Source organism: Manis pentadactyla, chromosome 16, assembly GCF_030020395.1.
Source record: "Manis pentadactyla isolate mManPen7 chromosome 16, mManPen7.hap1, whole genome shotgun sequence".
Taxonomy (NCBI): domain Eukaryota; kingdom Metazoa; phylum Chordata; class Mammalia; order Pholidota; family Manidae; genus Manis; species Manis pentadactyla.
In genome coordinates, this window is record NC_080034.1 from 30,637,363 (window position 1) to 30,655,867 (window position 18,505).

Here is an 18,505-nt window from a genome sequence, read left to right on the forward strand (position 1 = left end):
TAAAACTCTAGAAAGTTGTGCTGACAATATCCTATGATGGTAGAAATGTCCTATATCTTTCTGTCCAACAAAGCAGCCACTAACGATGTATGGTTGTAAATTGCAACCTGTGGTTAGTGGCTAGCATATTTGATAATACAGCTCTAAATGACTGAAGTGAACTCTAACCTGTCCCCTCATAACAAAGATCTTTGTTGCATGGTCTTAGTGAATGTCAAAACTGTAAAGCTGACAGAAGCTAATAGATAAGAATATCCCTGTATATTGTCTTAAAGACGATACTCAAAATATTATTGTGCTTCAGATTAGGAAGGACATCTTAAATAAGACCCCAAAACATAAGTCACAGGGGGAAAATGCCTGGGTTTCATTATACTGTTCAACGCTGGTTTCCCGATATCACCAACACAAGCTGTTAAGGACAAGCTGTTTATTGCTTAAGGTGGTCAGGGAAGGCAGCGTCCTGCAGAGCTGTGGGAGCATCCCGGAGGAAGGCAAGGTCAGAATTTTTTTAGTAGTTGGTTTAAGGCAGGTCTTCCAAGGAGGGGTTGGATCAGGACTGGGGAAGGGTTGCAATACCATCATCCAGGATTGGCAGAAACAGCAAGTTGGAGGATCCTGAGGCAGGAATTCAAACAACCTTGAGGTGCAAACTGTTTCTTGATGCTTTCCATTCTAGAGTAGATGGGTCTTTCCAGAAGTTTCTCCAACAAACAATTCAACCATTTGTCTGGGCAGAAAAACTCCCAGAAATGGAAAGTAACACTAACTGGGACAGTGGCATAGCAAAGCCATGTCAATATGGACAGTAAGATGTGGTTTCAGTTCTCAGGTCTGTGGTTATAGATGGTTTCAATTCTAAAAAAAGAAAAAATGACAGGAAAGTTATTTTACAAACAAAGGATATTGTAGACGAAATCAACGTCAGGGAACAGTTCCCCAATGCACGCCACTCTGGCCGTCTTGCATGTGTCCACGGAAGCCACCCAGGCAGAGACTTGACAGCTAATCTGAGTCACAGCAGAATGTCCTTGATCTTCTGGGAAGAGGGTGGGAAGCCTGTGCCATCTCCCCCTTCCCCTCCCCATCTCCCCCAGGAGACAGTTTCTCATCACCCCCATGTTCTGATGAGGCTTGACCCCTCAGAGTAGAGCTGCAGACTCTAAGCCCACTGAGCAGCAGTCATCACACGTGGGCTCCTCAGCAATGGGGTCTCAACGACTCACGCAGCGGTGACCTGTCCCCTTGTTTTGGTGTGTGGGACAAGGACCCCAGGAAGCTGGCAGCTTTGGCTACCTTCCTTTCGCTGCCTGGGTAAGTGATAAGCTGTCTAAATCTAAAAGCAGCCCACTGTGGCTTGCGCAGTCAAACCCGTGGGCCTTGGCCTCAGCCGGGCCTTGTCTAGTGACAGATGAGAGACTGAGAGAAGGTATTTGCAGGGTCTAAAACTGACCGCGAGTTAATATCTAACCAAATCAAGAGGATCAAAAATCAGCAAGCAGAAGAAAGAAAATCGAGCAGAAAAACGGTCAGAAGTAGATGATACAGTGCAGGAAAAATCCTAGTAAGCCCATAAATATGTTTGACCTCATTAGTTATCAGAGAAATACTAATTTTAAGACATTGAGGTGGTACTTTTTACTTATCCTACTGGTAGGAAGTAGAAAGTTGGAAAAGACTCCGTATGCATGAGAAAGAGTGAATACTCCAGCCGTGCCGGGAGGAATGGCCCAGCTTTCCGGAGAGCAATCTGCAGCTTCTACGTGGAATCTGTGACCATCCTACACCCAGAGTTCCACTCCTGAATGCATTCTCCCTCATGGTGACTATTTTTGTGTTCTGTTTAGGAAATTTTTGCCTACTCTAAGGTCAAATTTTCTGTTTTCTTCCAGAAGCCGTATTGTTTATACCTTCTCTATTTAGGTCTATGACCCATATTGAATTAATTTTGTGTATTGTGTGAGACAAGGGTAGAAGCCTTTTTTTTCCTTCTGTGTGACTGTCCTATACATCATCACCATGTGTTGGAAAGACTCACCTTTCCTCCTAAATCAGAGGCATTTTATGGTAATCAGGTCCATGTGTGGATTTATTCCCGATCCTTTGGTCCATTTGGCCTTATGCTGCTTATGTTTGTACCCTAGAAAAAAGTCTTATATGGGTCCTCCAGGACCATGAATGGAGATGTTTATTTCAAAACTCTGTTTTTTGTTTTTCTTGGTTTTGGCTTGTTTGTTTTTTGCAGTAAACTGTTGAAGCAACTTAGCTGTCCATCACTAGGGGAGTGGAAGACTACAATGTAACACATTGTATGGAATCCTAAAGAGAAGTAAAAAAAAAAAAAAAATCAAGGATTTTGATTTACATATAGTGACAAAGACAGTCTCAGAGCACAATACCGAGTGAAAATTTATCAATAGTTACAGTTTTCAAAAAAAGGTTAAATCATGACTCTCATACAGATAAAAATAAACATGTTAAAGATTTCATTTAATGCATCCTGAATGAGTGAACTAGGCAGATGTTAGAACTGATTAGAAAGAGAAGTCAAGAAGCATAAATGTACATGGAATAAAGGATTGTTGAGATGAATTGCATGAGGAGACAAGCCAGTTTTTGTTTATTTTTTCTCCCACTGCAGGGAAAGGAAGATGGGATGGAATTTGCATGTCTCCAATTTACAGAATTATAAAATAGCTGTCATAGAATCAGAATCAGAGAACACAAGGAAGAGTGTGCTAGAGACAATGCAGTTTTCCACTGAAATGTGCCCTTTTTATACCATAGAATGAAATCTGTATAAAATAAAGCACATAAAATCAATTCAATATATTTTCAAGGATCTACACAAATGTAAATAAACAAACATATGGACGATAGATTGCAAGGACACAACATTAAACACATTAAGAGGATGCCTTTGTGGAGAAGGGTAGGGAGTGTAACTAGGAGATGAAAACAGGAAAAATAAAAACCACATCAAACCAAATGTGTATTGAAGTTATTCCCATGGATGACTGTGTGCCATGGAATAAGGAGTCTGTCAACTCAGTTTTGGGCACTTGAGCATCTTAAATTTAAAAAGCAAAAACAAAAACAAACCATGTTCACATTCTTTGTTTGCAATTAACCTGATCTATCCTATAGGTAAGTGTTACTTCCCAACATAAATGAGAAGATTTAGGCCCAGCCTGGCTATCCAAAGAGGAACTGGCTTATCCAAAATCGAAACAGTGTGTGGGTGTAGGAGTATTCAAGTAGGAAGAAAAATTGGGCTGGAGGAGCCTGACTACAGGAGATGGGCAGGGACATTCGACTGTAACAAGATCAACTCAGTGAAGAGGCCCAGTCCTGAGATAGTGACAGTCTCTTGACAACCATGGAGGCAAAGAAAAGACAATGAAATGACACTTCTCCTCAAGCCCCAAAGAGGACCCTGGTCCTGAAGACCAACCCCCATACAAAAGGATTCCAAAAGCAAATATTTCTGATTTTATGATATCTTGAAACTCTCCATTTACAGGATGCTAAAATGGAACTATTCTCACTTAGGTGACTGCATGGAAACTGAACTTTCCAATGTCACTGATCAGTTAATGATCATGTTAGCATCCCAGGAATAAAGTAAATATTTTATGATGGAAGATAGCAGTCATTTTCTCTAGTGTACTGAAGTTTTCAAGAAAAGTACCATACATTTTGGAACAACAGAAAAACAGGTATCTCTTTTCTGTGTCTGTATCTTTTTATGCCATCAGGATGATACGTAGCACATAATCATATCCAATATATTGTTTTTGGTAAATAGGAACTTATTATTATAACACAACTTTAGAGTAGACCAACAGATGTGTTTGCCATAACACAACAAAGAATGATTGATTGTTTTTCCCTTAATTTGTCTTTCATTGACAGTAAAACAACAATAAAACTTTAAAATTTGAACTGTTTCAACCTCAGTTTTAGCTGAGATTGTCTGGGCAGATGCTGTGGACTTACCCAGCTTCCATCCTGCCTCCTTCTCATGGGCCTTTCTCTAGTAAAATGTCTGCAAAATCACTTCTCAGATTTTCTTGCAGCTGGGGTTCCAGATATGATTTAGACCCCAGCAATCAAATACATTGGTGTGAGGCTTGAATTTGGAACTGAGTTGAGTGGGAAGAAAGGCCTCCATGTTGCTGGATGCACAAGGCATCCATTGTGGTGGGGATGGGGTGGTTCTGGAACCAGAAGCTATGCTGATAACTTGCTCATTTGAAAAGTTTCCTGGTTCTTCAGGGTTAGTGGCCCCTGTAGTGTAGCAATGAATTATTCCCAGCAGCCCAGAGGAAGATCTGATTCTGTAAATCCTTTAATATTCTATTTAAAAACTACCTTTCTACTTAAAATAGGTAGATTGGATTTTGTTGTCTGCAACTGAATCTTGACTTGAAGCAAGTCCTAAGAAACACACGTCATGCTCCAGACTGCAATGGGAGACCAGTGTGGAATGTACAAAACGATATCTATGCCTCACCCGCATCAAGGGTACAAAGCTGTGGGGATTTTGAAGATTAGGAGAGGATTTTTGGAGACAGTTTTGGTGTCCTATGCCCCTTACCTCCAGCGTAGGGAAAGAAACTTCAAGGTCACAACTTGGGGAGCTTGTTTAATGTCCATGGCAGTTTGAGAGACATGGAAGACTGGTGTCTGACTGTGGGGAAAATGGAACTCTCTTACCAGGATTCCCACGTGGCTTTAATAGCACTCACTGTGTATATAATAAGAGCATGTTTGTACATTTATGGGATGTTCACCAGCAACGGATTGCCAGTCCAGGGCAGGGGTGGAGAGGAATCACCCATTCTCCCCTTTGTTCCTGGTATGTAATTGGCCAGGCGCCCACCAGTCACCAGTGACCCACTCACAGAGTTTCTCCCAGTGTGGGAAGGAGGCGGGACAGTATGGGCAGGGATGGAGAGAGAGCTTGGAAGCAAGAGAGCTCGGGAGCAGAAACCTTGGGAGCCGAGAGCTTGGGAGCCATGCGAGAGGGCGTCCCAAGTGGTGCTGGAAAGAGCTGCTGGTGTGAGTGAGGGGAGACAGAGCCATGAGAATAAGCCCTTTCATTCCCAACTTCTGAGCCCTTGTTTCCATGGTTGATAGGGAACTTGCCCTGCGTGGGGAATCCCCTCCTCTTGGACTACATTGACTCAAGCCTCAGAGCTTAATAGCAGAGACTTCTGGTAACTAGCTGTCCCAATGGTGGAAAGAAGCAAAGGTGGCTTATGGGTCCCCACCAGGGCTCCATGAATCTGTTGGGGTGAATGAAGTGGGTATTTCTCACAGACCAGATGTGAGACTGCCCGCATGGGTTGTCACAGATAGTGTCCAAAAAGGCTGCCTGAGAATGGAGGGAGTTGGGAGGAAGGAAGCTGGAAAATGACTGATGCAGGAGAGGAAAAGTAATTTTCCCTCTACCTTTGTGAATTCTTGACTGAGACCCTTGTAATAAAAGACAGATTAACAAGAGAAAAACAACAGAAGTTTATTAACATATATCCCTTATGTACACATGGGAGATACCCAGGAAAAAAAGTTAGTAATTTCCCAGCATGGCTCAGAACTCCAGTTTAAATGTCATCTTCAGCTAAAGACAAAAGAGGAGTAGGGAAGCCAGTATGGGGAGATAACCAGGAAAAGCATGATAAACAAGGATAAAGTTGTTCATGCAGGTTTAAGGTGGTGATAAGATTCTCCACTCATAAGATTCTCCCGTGGCTTAAAGTCATCCTTCTCTTACTGGTACAGAGAGGGAGACATGCTTACAAATGGAGATTTCCTTCATAAATGTAACTTTCCTTCACAAAAGGTTAACTCTGTTTTCAGGGCTTTTCCTGCGTCTGATGTTTCTCAAAATAATCCTCATGCCAAAGAGGCAATGTTCTCAGGTGGCATGTTCTGCCCCCCTCCCCCACCCAATGCTCAGAGACTGAAGGGGAAGTCAGAAGCGACCAGTCAAAAGACACACACAGTTGCTTGTGTCAAAGAAATGGCAGGTGACAGACAGGGGTGGAGCCCACAGCAGGCGTGGAGAGAAACCCACCAATCCTCAGATCAGTGCTAGGTCAGACTCTGCCTGCTCCCTTCGTTCTCCTCTTCCCCTTTCCGTTGCTCAGGCCTGGAGGAGTCAGAAGCTGCAACCGAAAGTATTGATGGCGAAGACAGGAAAACCGACCTGTACCCTTCTGTCTTCTAATAGGGTGACAAATCTAGAGGCTTTGGAGATTTCATTTTAAATGAAACCCTTTTTCCCAAACTGAACTGAAGCTACTTTTAGAATGAACTTTTTACTGCTTAAAAATGAATAGAAGGGTTGGGGTGAATAGGTGCAACACAGAGGACTTTTAGGGCATGAAGCTACTCTGTACGGTGCTACAGTGGTGGGTACTTGTAACTATACACTTGTTCAGACCCACGGAATGAAGAGTGAACCTTGGTGTAAACTATGGGCTTTGGGTGATAATGACATGTCCACATAGTTCATCATCTGTGACAAACTGCCCTGGGGCACGATGTTGGTGGCGGAGGCTGCACGTGTGTAGGGACAGAGACTACAGGGGACCTTTGTACTGTCTTCTCAATTTTGCTGTGAACCTAAAACTACTCTAAACAATAAAGTCTATTTTTTTTAAATGACCGGAAGAGTGATGGGTTTTGCCAAAAGTCTCCAGCAGAGCAAGTCTGAACAGCAGGAAGGAAATGAATATTGGGTTCATTTGAGCCATAGTTTGTGAGTCCCAGGTGTTGCATTTAAAGCAGAAATCGATTGTCACTCCCTTGGCCTCTGCTTACTCCGCCCCCCTCCTTCTACCCCACTCTCCACACCTGGCTGCTTGTTACTGTTCCATCCCCTCTGGGTAAGAGAGGGGCTGGGCAGAAATCCCACAGAAGAAGTACAGGAAGCCTTTTATTTCCCACCGAATGGAGAATGGAATGTGAAATGTGCTGGGGGAGGAGGGCATGCCTGTGGCTCCGCAGGTGAGTCTGCAGCTTCCCTGGGTTTGCCTTGGCCTGGGGGCTCGTTAAGAGGCTGCCTCACCTGAGGAGTGAGAGAAATGGACAGTATTTGAAAACGATCCATCCATGCCAGCCCCAGCTTGAGTCTCCCCACTCCTCCTAAGAAAAGAATGGAAGGCCAAGCAGCAAAAAGCCTCACCCCGTCCCCCCACCGTCCTGGGGAGCCCAGCCCAGCCCCATTCACATGGTTCCTGGGGCTGGCCCTGCCTCCTGCCCAAGGACTCCTGAACAGAAACGTGAGGAAAGTCAGGGACAGTTCTGGGGAGCCCCTGGGAGATGGTCCCTCTACAGTTGTGTCTGTGTCCCCTCATTCATCCACCCAAGCCTGGCCCCGTCTCCCACTTACCAGAGGCCTTTCTGGAGAAGGACAAATAGGACTGAAAACACCAGGCCTTTGTTCAGGATGAATCCACATGTCAGAACAATAACCAGCACCTGCAGGCCTGAGTCAGGGGCAAGCATCCTGAATCCAAAAGGGCGGGTGTCTGCTGAGTGCGCTGCTCTGAGGCTCAGCCTGCTCCCAGCCTCCTGGCCATGAAAGCAGCCAAGCAGGAGTTTACACCCTTTGAAGACGGGCCTCTGCTCTTCCCATGATCCTCAACCCTGTCTTTACCCTAAAGGAATTTATTCCATCTCCTGCCTCTACTACCTCCCTTTTCCAATCCCTCCTGCACACAGCTACTGGGCCCCTTTGCACCGAGACCCTTACTCTTCCACTCAAGGGGCCCAGAGAAAGCCCTTCATGCTCTCCACTGCCTACAAGACAAAGTGCACATGACTGCATGGCATTCAAGGCTCTCTGCAATCTGAATTTAAGGTCCTGCTTTAACCTTACCATCTCCTCTCCACTTAACCCAACTGTCTACCTTTGTGTCCAACACACTACAGGCACATATTCCCACCCACTGCTCCTGGCATGGAATGCCACCCCTTTCGTACATTTAGAGCTTCTCCTCCTCCAGGTGGCACTCTCTGATACCCACCCCTTGATACCCACCTCTGGCCATCACTCCCTAGCAGCTCTGAGTGGGGAAGGACTTCTGTTGATCCCATTACTTAACTCCAAGGAAGAGGCTGCTGATTGCTCAGATTCCGTTCACACCTGGGCCACGTTTTCAGGGGATGCATTACTGGCAGGGCTCTAACATGCCTGTATGATCTTAGCTCCCAACCCCCCTGTTCCTTTCCTCTGGGGCCGGTGGCTAAGACTTTGGCTGCGTTGAAGTAATAACACCCAAGGCTTGCACTAGGGCTTCTGGATAGAAATAGAAGCAAAGGTCATTCCGCCTGCTGGGGTTCTAGACTCCCTTGGCCTGTCTGGAGGATAAAGTCCTCCATGTGGTCCAGCCTGGCCCTTTGGAGTTCTCATTCGGGGCATGAACTGGGGGTCCCAGGTGGTCCCCAAGTGATAACTCTGCTTTGCTTTGACCTCTGTGTGGCAACTCTCATTCAGACACGACTCACCCTGAGTCCGGATTGCCTTTTGGAGTCGGATTTCTTGAGCTGGTGCCATTTTCTGGAAGAGGTAAAAAGCTCTTTAGGACCTCAACTCCTACTGGGCTCCTGCTGGGTGCCTGGATTATGCTTGACGAAGATGGGATAGCATAGCCTGAGCTTGCCAGGCTGCCTGCTCAAACTGGCTGACTTAATCTGAGCAGGGGAGGGACATCCAAGATGTTTGGAACAATTTTTCCTCTCCTACATGCTAAACAGCCCTCTTCTAAGTTCATTATCATGGGCCTGTACTCTGTTAATGGGAGAAAGGTTCACAGGATCCCAGAAGGTCAAAGGCAGAAGGAGCATTCAACACCATCCAGTCCAAACCTCCAAGGAACAGGGTGGACAAAGACTGCCCAAGGTCACTCGATAGACAGCAGCAGAGCCAGCACTGGGACTCATGTCTCCTGACTCCACTCCTGTGTGTTTCTCTGCTATCTTGCTGGTCTCAGCCTTCAGAGCCTGGCCTAATTTTCCACCCAGCCTACCACAGTCAAATGGCCCATTCACCATGCCACAACAGGGCCCTATGTTCTTGCTTCTCACCCATTATGGAGCTTGTGCAGTAAGCAGGGAACCTTTCTCCTGTCCTCCACAGCGTACCTTCTCTCCCCTTAAGCTCCCATTTCAATCCTCTCTTCCTACAGTGGGGTTGGGTGAACAACATCCCTCACCTCCAAATATCGTCTTATTATAAGTCTCTCTCTGTGGTCCAGCACTGCCATGCCCTTCCCCACCTGGAAAAGTGAAAGAAAAATAAAAAAGGATCCCCAAATCCATGGAGGGGGGGTCCATTTATCACCAGGCAGGCCCAACACCACCCCAGAAAGAAACCTTCTCCATTCACTGTTTTCCTGACTGCTCTTTCGTCTCTACACAGCCTCTGTAGTTATGGCAAGTATCCTTTGCAGAGGACTATATTCTTGTTTCCCCATATGACCACTAGTTCCTTCAGGCAGGAACAATCTGTACTAGACTCAGCTCCCTTAGCCACATTCACCTAAAGTTTTCTCCAGTTACTAGAGAAAAGCAATACGAAGCTTCTGTCAAAATTCTGCTGCCTGTTATTTGTAATTTGATGAAAATAATTATGTACACAGTTCTCCTGCAATAGTATGGGCTGTCCTCAGTTATTTTTCTTGTTGTCTTTATTAAGATTTGAGTTAAAGAGCCAGGCAACTATTGAGTGATGGATTCAGATCTGGTGGGCCCAAGCTGTCTACCCATACCTGGAAGTGGACCAGTTTTGCCAAATGCAAAATATAAGGCCTTTGTTTCTCTGAACTCAGTAAATAAACTCAGAGGAACGCAGAGAACTGTAGCCATTGAATGTCACAGTGGGGAAAGCCTAGAAGAGGGTGAGGGACTTCCTCAAAGTCACTGAGTGTGCTCCGGGTAGAAAGGGAATGGAAACCTAGGCCAGAGCACTTCCCATTACCCTGTGACAGCCCTGCTTACCTCTGTAAAGCACAATGGTTTTAGGACTTCCACAGTGAATAGATACATAGTCCGATTAATAAAACATTCCTGACTAGAGGGCAGTGGAGCTGTTTAACTGACTGCATAGATCCTTTGTAACCAGCCTGTGAATTACTGGGCAGTCCTGGATGTTTCTAAAGTATGGGGGAATGATTGAGTTGTGTTATGTGGGTTCAGTAGCTTCCCTACAGTCCTGCCTATGCTACTGTCATTTTGCTTGGTCTTTATTTCCAGATACTGTAAAGTTCAAGTTAAGCCCAGCCAAGTCCTGATAGTCACATATTCAGGTTAGCAGGAAGCAGACAAGATATGCATGGTGGATGCCTCTCCAACTCGTTGGTGCAAAAGGAGGTTTTTTGAGAAGCTCGAGGCAGATGCACAGGGCTCTACCATCCTCACTTTGCCTCCCCACATGGATAACCAGGCTTTCCAATAAAAGACGGTGAGAACTGGCGGTGCCCCCTCCAGCAAGAAACAACTCAAGATCAGCGAAAGGCCCTTCATTTTGCTCTCCAATATCCATTTCTCATCTGCTACTTTCTAAATCCCTTGAGAAAAGGGACTGCTTTTTATTGGCCAAACAGGGCCCATTCCCAGGGTTCACCAAGGACAATCAAATCAGATGGGTCTCTGTAGGATCCCAGCTGCACCATGAATCTGCTGAAAGACACAATATCTTAGCCTCTTTGCGCCTCCCTCCCTCTTACAATGAGACAGCCACATTTATTCCACAGCAGAGAAATTAGCAAGCTAAATGTTTGGCACATAATCGATGCTCAGTTATTTGGTTCTTCTAGCAGGTTCTCTGTCATAGAGAAAGAGGATTTTTGAGATCATCTAGTCCAACTTTCTTAACAGGTGACAAAACTGAGACCCAGAGAGGAGCTATGACTTTCTCGAAGTTACGAAGCGAGAGCATGGCAGGCCCAGGGGCACTGACTTCCCTTCTAGAGCTTTTCCCCTGACTCTGGGCTATCTCTCCAAGCAGCCCTCATGGCAGATGGGGCCCCAGATGTGGCTAAGAAGGTCAGCCTCTGTAAAATCCCTTCCCTGTCCAGGTCTTGCTGCTGCTCACCTTCGTATTGTGTCAGCCGTATCCGAGGAAGCAGAAGATGGAAGTTCTGAGGCGAAAGGTAAATGACACACTGGTACAGCCCCAAGTCCTGAGGCTGGAGCTCTGTGATGGTGACCATCATTACGGCATCGCTGGGTCTATCCTCCAGCAGGTATCTCCCGGCCCGGGCCTGGTTAAGGCTTAGGTTTCTAGTACTCGTGCGCACCAGAGTCTCTGGAGGGCCCTGGCTCTCCACCCGCTGCCAAGCCTTCAGGCTGGAGGAGAAGAGCATGATGTTGTAAACACAGGACACGGTCAGATTTCTTCCTTCTTGTAGGTATATTTGTTTCTCCTCTTCATCTACAGCTTGGAATCCTAGAACAAGAAGGCAAAGGGCTTCACTGAGCAAATGTTGTCCACCACCCCAACGTCCACAGACCACACTGTAGATAAAAGATCACAGATCAAGAGTATTAGCAGCTCCATCAAGCATTTAGACATAATGTAGGGTTTCTGTAAATTATTCTGAAGTGGTTCAGCCATTTTATATTGTGAAAATTTAAAAAGGAAACCTCATTTAACATAGAGTCAGGAGGCCAGAGGGAAAGCCCTCATCCCCTACCCCTGTTCTCAATTGCAGACCCCAGCAGAAAAAAAGGTATCTTGCATTCCAACAGGAAGAAGCCTATGATTTTCTTCCCAGCAGGAGGAAGGAAGAATTTCTCCTCACCCAGCAACAGCCCAACCAATGAGAGACTGTCACAACTCAGGCTGCGAAAAGCCACTACACTCTAAACTTCCCAGTTGACTCCAATGGACTTTCTGTCAAGAGCTCCTCCCAAAGCCCCCTTTCCTCTATAAAATAATGTTCCTCTCCTTCATTCTCCAGACTTGCCTTTGGTTTTGCCATAGCTTGCATGTCTCAAATTACAATTCTCTGCTATTCCTGAATAAAACCATTTTTTGCTGGTAAAATAACTGACAGTTTTATTTTTAAGATTAACATTGCATATATATGTAATATGATATATATATGTCATATATATGTATATAGATACATGTGGTATATATCAGCACTATATACATATATGGAGCAAATAAAGAAAAATATCAATCATGGTTAAATGTTTCAATCTAAATGATGAGTTCATGGTGGCTATTCTTTCTATATTTGTAGACTGGAAATTTTTCATGATAAAAAGGGTAAAAAAATTAGAAGAGAACTTAACCAGTTTTACTGCCCATATTCTATTCTACTTTTTTCCTGAGACATAACTCTTGCTTCCAGGCACATGGCACTCTTATTAACTCCTGGTGTCCCCAAGTTGAATGCTCATCCCACTCTCCTCCACCTATATCCCTCCCATTGGGTCCCACTGGGTAGTCTACCTGAGCAGTTCCAGCTCCAGCTGGCACTAATCACTGTCTGCCCCCGACCCTCAATACCACTGACCACCCTTCACCTCATTATAGCATCATCATCATCACCGCCCACCATAAGTTTTATTAAGCACTTACTGTGCCCTAAGTACGGAGCTAAGCATTTTATGTCAGTTTGCTGTTTAACTCTGAGGCTAACCATTTACAAATGAATACTTCTGAGTAGGTACTATTTCAAATGAGCACACTGAGGCTCAGAGAGGTGAGAGAACTTCTTCAGGTCACATATGTAGAAAGTGGCAGAGATAGGATTTGAACCCAGCTCTGTCTGACTCCAGAACCCTTAACCTCTTTTCCACACTCTCTGTGCCTCGCTAGAGTGACTTCCACTGTATTCTTGCCTTCATGTTGCTAGTTGGCCCTTTTATTATTATTTACCTTTTTCTCTACTAATACCTCCTCTACCTCAGTGCCTGATTCTTTTAAGGGAAGACTTTGCCTTACACTTTTTTCACATCTCCAGGATATTGGCATAGAGATGAGAGATCCTTTGGTTGACTTCACGCAATTTTCTCAACTTCAAGATGCACTAGAGAAACTTCCAGCTTCTTTTTCATTGCTCAGCCCCTGATGAGACACAGCCAACTAGCACAGTCTGCATTCTTACCTTCTTTTTCCTTTTTCTGTCTCTAGCACATAACCTGATCCTATTCTAGCCACTCCTAAAGAAGTGAGATACACCCTTCTTAAGTAGGTTCAGACCTCTCAGGATAGAGGTAGACCACCTGAGGCGTCTACATCCCTCTTTCTGCCTCTCCTTACCTGAGACCTTGAGCAGCAGCAGTAGGCATGGCCACCCCCAGGGCCCTGCACCCTCCATTCTATCCCGCTTTCTGGATCCGGTGGGATTGGTTATCCCAGGACCTCTTCTAGTTGGTGGAAAATGTTACCCTACATGGGTGTTTTCCATCTTCCCTAAGAGGCTTGACTCTTCTTTTGCAGTTAAGAAACCCTGAAGGCGTGTGATGAGAAGAAGCAGCTCAGAAAAAAAGGCAGAAGAAGGAGAAAAGAGAGATCACTGTCCTTGGGACATCTTCCTTCCTGCTTTCCTTACGTCACAGCTGCATTGGGCAACATTCGATAGCTCCCCATTCTCCACCACAGCAGCCCAATGCCGCCCATCTGATGTCCCACCTCTGCTCCACTCACTTCCTCAGGCCACAGCAATGTTCTTACCAATGACCTCTGACCACTACATCCTGCAAGCCCCCCTGCCAATCTCCCTGCCTGGAATGATACTGTGTGCCCAGATCCGGCATGCCTTCAAGGCCCAGTTCAAACCTTCCTGATGAGCCTCCTTCATCTTACTCCACACCACGGTTCTCAAGTGCGGGCATGTGGCTGAATCACTCAGGAAGCTTGGCCAAAAAACACATGCCTGGGCTCCATTCCCAGAATTCTGATTTGGTAGGTCCGCGGAGGGCCCAGGAATCTGCATTTTAACTAGAGTCCCAGGTGATTCTGAGGCAAGTGGTGCAAATAGACAATGCCTGCACGCGCTCCGTGTGAGGTCGGTGGGCCCTGAGACATTCGGAACTCTGCCTGTGTGTGTGCTTCCCGTAGCCACAGGCCTGGGGGCTACAAATGTAATAGTACAAGGAGAACCTACCTCGGACTGGAGCCTACTTTGTGCCAGGTGCTTTACTCAAGTTACTCTCTTAATCCTCTCAGCTCTGGAAAGTTGTGTAATGGATATTTGCCATCTTTTGGCTCTTGTAACTCCAGGGGGAAAATCCCAGGGCAAAATACCATTGAACCAAAATCAGTCAGAGAGAGAAATAAAGTGGGAGAAACCTGTTTATTTCTTACAAGCAGTCATCCACCTTAGCTTACTCGTATCTCTCATGACCCAGCTGCAGATAATGGGGTCCCACCCAACCTCTCTGGTCCAGATGTGCCCTAGCTTCACTTGTAATTACCTATTGAAATGGAGATGGACTACTTCTCTTCACCCCTTGGAAACACCTGTTGATATGGAGATGCACTATTTTACCCACACTCTCCAGTGTCCAATACCTTTCCCATTTGGGGGACATTCCCCAATGTATGGGTCTCTGCTTCTCCTTCTATTGAGTATGGAGGCAGGTATCTTTCCTGCTCCTTCGCCTTGGCACTTATGTGGCAGGCATGTGACTTGGCCTAAGCTTGGCCAAATGTAAGATTCTGCCCAGGATTCTGGATTCTAAGGGTGTACTACAAGGTTCAGGGCCAGATGGAGATGACTTACACACAGGCAGTTTAAACACTGAGAGTCTAGGAATACCATTGTGGTGAGTGCTTGGTGGTGCTGGGGAGGAAGATATTTCCTCTACGTCTCAAAGTTCTTCTAGCTGGTCTAAGAATCAAATGGATATGAGACAGAGTAACAAGAGAAAAAAAAGCAAAGTTTAATTACATACATATGGGAAAGCTACAGACATGGGTTCCAAGATAGGGTGAATGCGACACATCTGTTATCCAGAACCAAGAAGGGGGAAGGGATCTGAGGCTTCAAAGGACAAGGGAAGTAATTCACAGGAATATGAAAAAAGCAAATGTTTGGCAAACAAAATACTTGATGAGTCACACAGAAACAATAGGGTATAAAAGAGGAATTTTAACATGTCACGTCCTCCCTAACACCCCTAGTTTACATTATAATATAGTTGCTGTGGCAACGGCTCTTCTTCTGGAGCAGTTCCTCCATCTAAGTTCCTTATGCTGTTGTGTGGGGCTGGGCAGCTCACAGTATCTTCCTGAGTCTTTTGTGCCTTGATGGTTTTTCAGCTCAAAATTATCTGCACGTCACAATGGCACATCTTGGGGCAGCCCACCCTTGGTCCCTACGGTGGCTTGGTCCCTATGGAAACTGTGCTGTGACTGGCTTCTGAAGTGGGTGCAGGGGAGAGGGGTTTTGTGGGACTGAGCCTTTTGGGGTCCGATGCTACCTCTGGGTAGACAGTGTCAGAATTGAGATGAATTGAAGGACACCTAGCTGGTGTCCAAGACCTGCTTGTTGGTGTGGAAAACCCCTCCACCAAACACACATAGGAATTGGGTACAGAATTCTAATTGGGGATCAGAACCTTTAACTATCTCATGCTATAACCTCAGCTGTGGCCTCTGCTGTCCATTTGTTATAGTAGTAAATAGCCAGACATGAGCAGGGAGTGGGGAGGAGGACTTCAGCCCATGAACATTCAGCTAGATGATTGCTTATATTCTACAAATTCAGTGTAAACTGCTCCCATGGGATGTGGAGGGAGACTATAGATAATGGACAGGCAAAACTGGCTAGTTCCAACATGGAAGAGAAATTGACACAAACTTCTCCCCAAAATCCATTACTTTAGTAAAAATCACACCTCTCCATTATTAGCATAGTAAAAACCACACCTTCCCTGCCGTGACAGTTCAGACTCCACCTGTTCCCTTTGAAACCTTACTGAGTGAATATTCATCACCCTATTGTTCTCTGTGTGACCCCACCTAGAGAGGGGTCACACAGAGAACTGTATCCAGCTCTCCAGGTGAGGACTCTCTCTTTTCTTTAAACTTGCTCAAAATAAACTCTTAATGCTCAATGGCTTTTCTGCATCCATTCAACAAGACCAAGGACACATCTCCAGTAACACATCCTCTCTCAGTTTCTGCCATTGTCTAAATCCAGTCCTCCAGCCTTCTCATCAACTCTATAAGTTATGGATAGTTTAAAATTCCACAGCTGCTTAAGATAGCCAGAATGGCATTCAGCTGTTGGCATCAGGAATCATGACTGGTATTGGTTATTATGTCCATTGAGGCAAAAAGGAATGTTTCCAGACTGAGGCCAGAGACCAAGCCACCCAAGATCAAACATAGTTAAAGGATGTTGCCAAGCTGGGATTCAAACCTGGTTTAATTCCAAGGCCTACATAACCACACACTGCTATTGTATCAGATAAGGTCCCAGTAAGAAATAGGTGGCTCACTGAAACTGGGTAATTAAGAAATGTTTGATTAAAGTGTGGGCAGAATTTACACTGAGGCTGGTGACATTGGTGAGTCTTTACCACCTCTAGGCCTAAAGGGGCCATGGGGATACGGCAGTCCCTGGACTTGGATATAGTAGCTGTTTGGTGCGGGGCTTGAAAGGGCCTTTAATAGAGGAATTCAGCCTCTCATGCTACTCTACAGAGAGGAGGCTCAGAGGAGAAAAACCATGACCTCATTCTCTTCCCGTCCACTGCTGGCCTTTCATGCTGCCCATTGGCTAAACCCAAGCAGAAGCTAGTGGGCCAGGCTGCCTGTTGAGTTAGCCCACATTGGTCAGGTTTCCTGGCATAGAGCAGGGAGGAAGAGGATGGAGGGCAAGCCTGTAGGTGCAGACAGGAGAATATCCAGCATAACCATTTGTCTAACAATTTAGAGTACATCATTTCTCAGGAAGTTTAAAATACTGGACTTAAATACCTCTTATTCTAGAATTAAATCATGCACACAAGCATCCTAAACCACGCAGTTGGTTACCTCAGGGTGTGTATGAATGTGTCATGGCGTTTGGTAAGGAGCATGACTTATTATCCCAGACAAGCCAGAGAACCACCAAGAGACAGCCACGTGCCATGAGTCAGTAGGTCTGGGCGGGGGGCCCCAGGAACCTACGTGTCAAGCAAACGCTCCCAGAGAATCTAATGCCAGTGGTCCGAGGACGTCCACCTGAGCAGCCCTGCCCTGCAGTGCCCTGCCTTTCCCGGAGCTTCCCTTCTTGCCCTGGCCTTCTCCGACAGCCTCACAGACGGGGCCAGAGTGTGGACTGCTGAAATGCCGGTCCCAGACAACAGCCTCAGAAAGCGAACCCCGCATGCCATGCAGTTCCTGCCTCTGAGCTGCTCAGTTTCTCTTGGGCCAGAAAAGAGACGCGCTGAGACGAACAGCTTCTGGACCAAGTGCTTCTCAGCAGACTCTCACCAGAGTACCCAGATGGCATGAATTCCCTTCATATGTCTCCTAATGGACTCAAAATGCAATCACAGATACTCTTACTGGGGTTAGTGCCATGACCTGGAGAGTTCAGACAGAGCAGTTCTCAGTGGATGAGGAAGTCCTACCGTGGCAGACGCGGGCTCAGAAAGGGAGAATGGAACCCTAGCATGAAAGGTACTTCCTTCACGGGAGTTGGGGGAAGTCACGCTGATTGGAGGACTATGGTTTCATGCCATGACAGGGATTGTGTGTGGTAAGGTGTTTTTGCCCCTGAGGAATTTAGGATGAAACTGGTCTCAGCCAATGCTGGATTGGAATGGAAGTTCCAATCATCTTTTACTCACCAAAGGGGCCCCTTCCCAATTAGAGCCAAAAGAGGTAGAAGATCAGAAAATACTGATGTAAATCTTTTGGAGTTTGCAAGACACAGGTGAGCCTGGACACCTATTTCATGAGTAAGCATGGGAGCTACAAGGGGATTATAGGGGCAGACAGAGCAGAGAACCAGGTGCACATTAGGGGACAGCCTCCAGAAGCCTGACTGGTGAGACTTTGTCACCCCACCATCCCTGCTCCTCATTTGACACAAGGAAAAGAAGTATTTAGATAGAGGCAGAACTTGTGGTTACTCTATTCTATATGGCTTTCAGGCACTTGGTCTTCAGTAAAAGAACTCTAGTTTTTACTCCTCCCAGTAGGAGCTGACTTATTGCTCATGTGGCTTCATTCTGGTCACACACTTCTCTGCCTTCATGGCAGGATTATTCCAAGGATCCAGTATAAAATGGACCCCGATAATGCATGCAACAGACAAATGAGAGTCTCTGTCAGTCCCAGACTTTGGATCCTATCTCATCCTCCCAGGATTTTCCCAAGATACAACATTCTGGTTGACTTGGTTTTTCTTGCCCAGATGTGGAATTCTCACTGTGACGTCTCGTCTTCTCCTTGTTCCATGGTTTTCAACTCCTTTTTCTGGGAGCATGGGGAAGGGCCACAGATGAAGGGAGACCCTGAGCATCTGATTCTAGAAGA

General features: G+C 45.9%; 1 protein-coding gene across 5 annotated transcripts; it reads right to left on the reverse strand.

Annotated features, from left to right (window-relative positions):
- Nucleotides 1-415: 415 nt before the first annotated feature.
- On the reverse strand, nt 416-13,576 carry LOC118932212 (triggering receptor expressed on myeloid cells 3). 5 transcript variants are annotated; one of them, XM_057494006.1, is made up of 6 exons: nt 13,289-13,576; nt 11,108-11,461; nt 9,228-9,290; nt 8,521-8,572; nt 7,403-7,499; nt 5,921-7,078 (listed from the first exon to the last, which is right to left on the reverse strand). In XM_057494006.1, the coding sequence occupies exons 1-6, from the start codon at nt 13,344-13,346 to the stop codon at nt 6,947-6,949; spliced, it is 756 nt and encodes a 251-aa protein (XP_057349989.1). In that variant the 5' UTR covers nt 13,347-13,576; the 3' UTR covers nt 5,921-6,946. The 5 variants fall into 5 exon arrangements, with proteins under 5 accessions (XP_057349992.1, XP_057349989.1, XP_057349990.1 ...); XM_057494008.1 differs by having other exon boundaries at nt 6,945-7,078; nt 7,403-7,519; nt 13,289-13,560; XM_057494009.1 differs by lacking the exons at nt 5,921-7,078; nt 7,403-7,499 and adding an exon at nt 416-858 and having other exon boundaries at nt 13,289-13,571.
- Nucleotides 13,577-18,505: the final 4,929 nt, after the last annotated feature.

Excerpts from the sequence above, each read along its gene's own strand:
- LOC118932212 (XM_057494006.1), bottom strand. The coding sequence starts at position 13,346 with ATGGAGGGTGCAGGGCCCTGGGGGTGGCCATGCCTACTGCTGCTGCTC. Across the intron at positions 8,573-9,227 it reads TAATAAGACGATATTTGGAG|AAAATGGCACCAGCTCAAGA; the intron begins GTGAGGGATGTT and ends TACCTCTTCCAG. Across the intron at positions 7,500-8,520 it reads AAAGGCAATCCGGACTCAGG|GCCTGCAGGTGCTGGTTATT; the intron begins GTGAGTCGTGTC and ends CCCCTGACTCAG.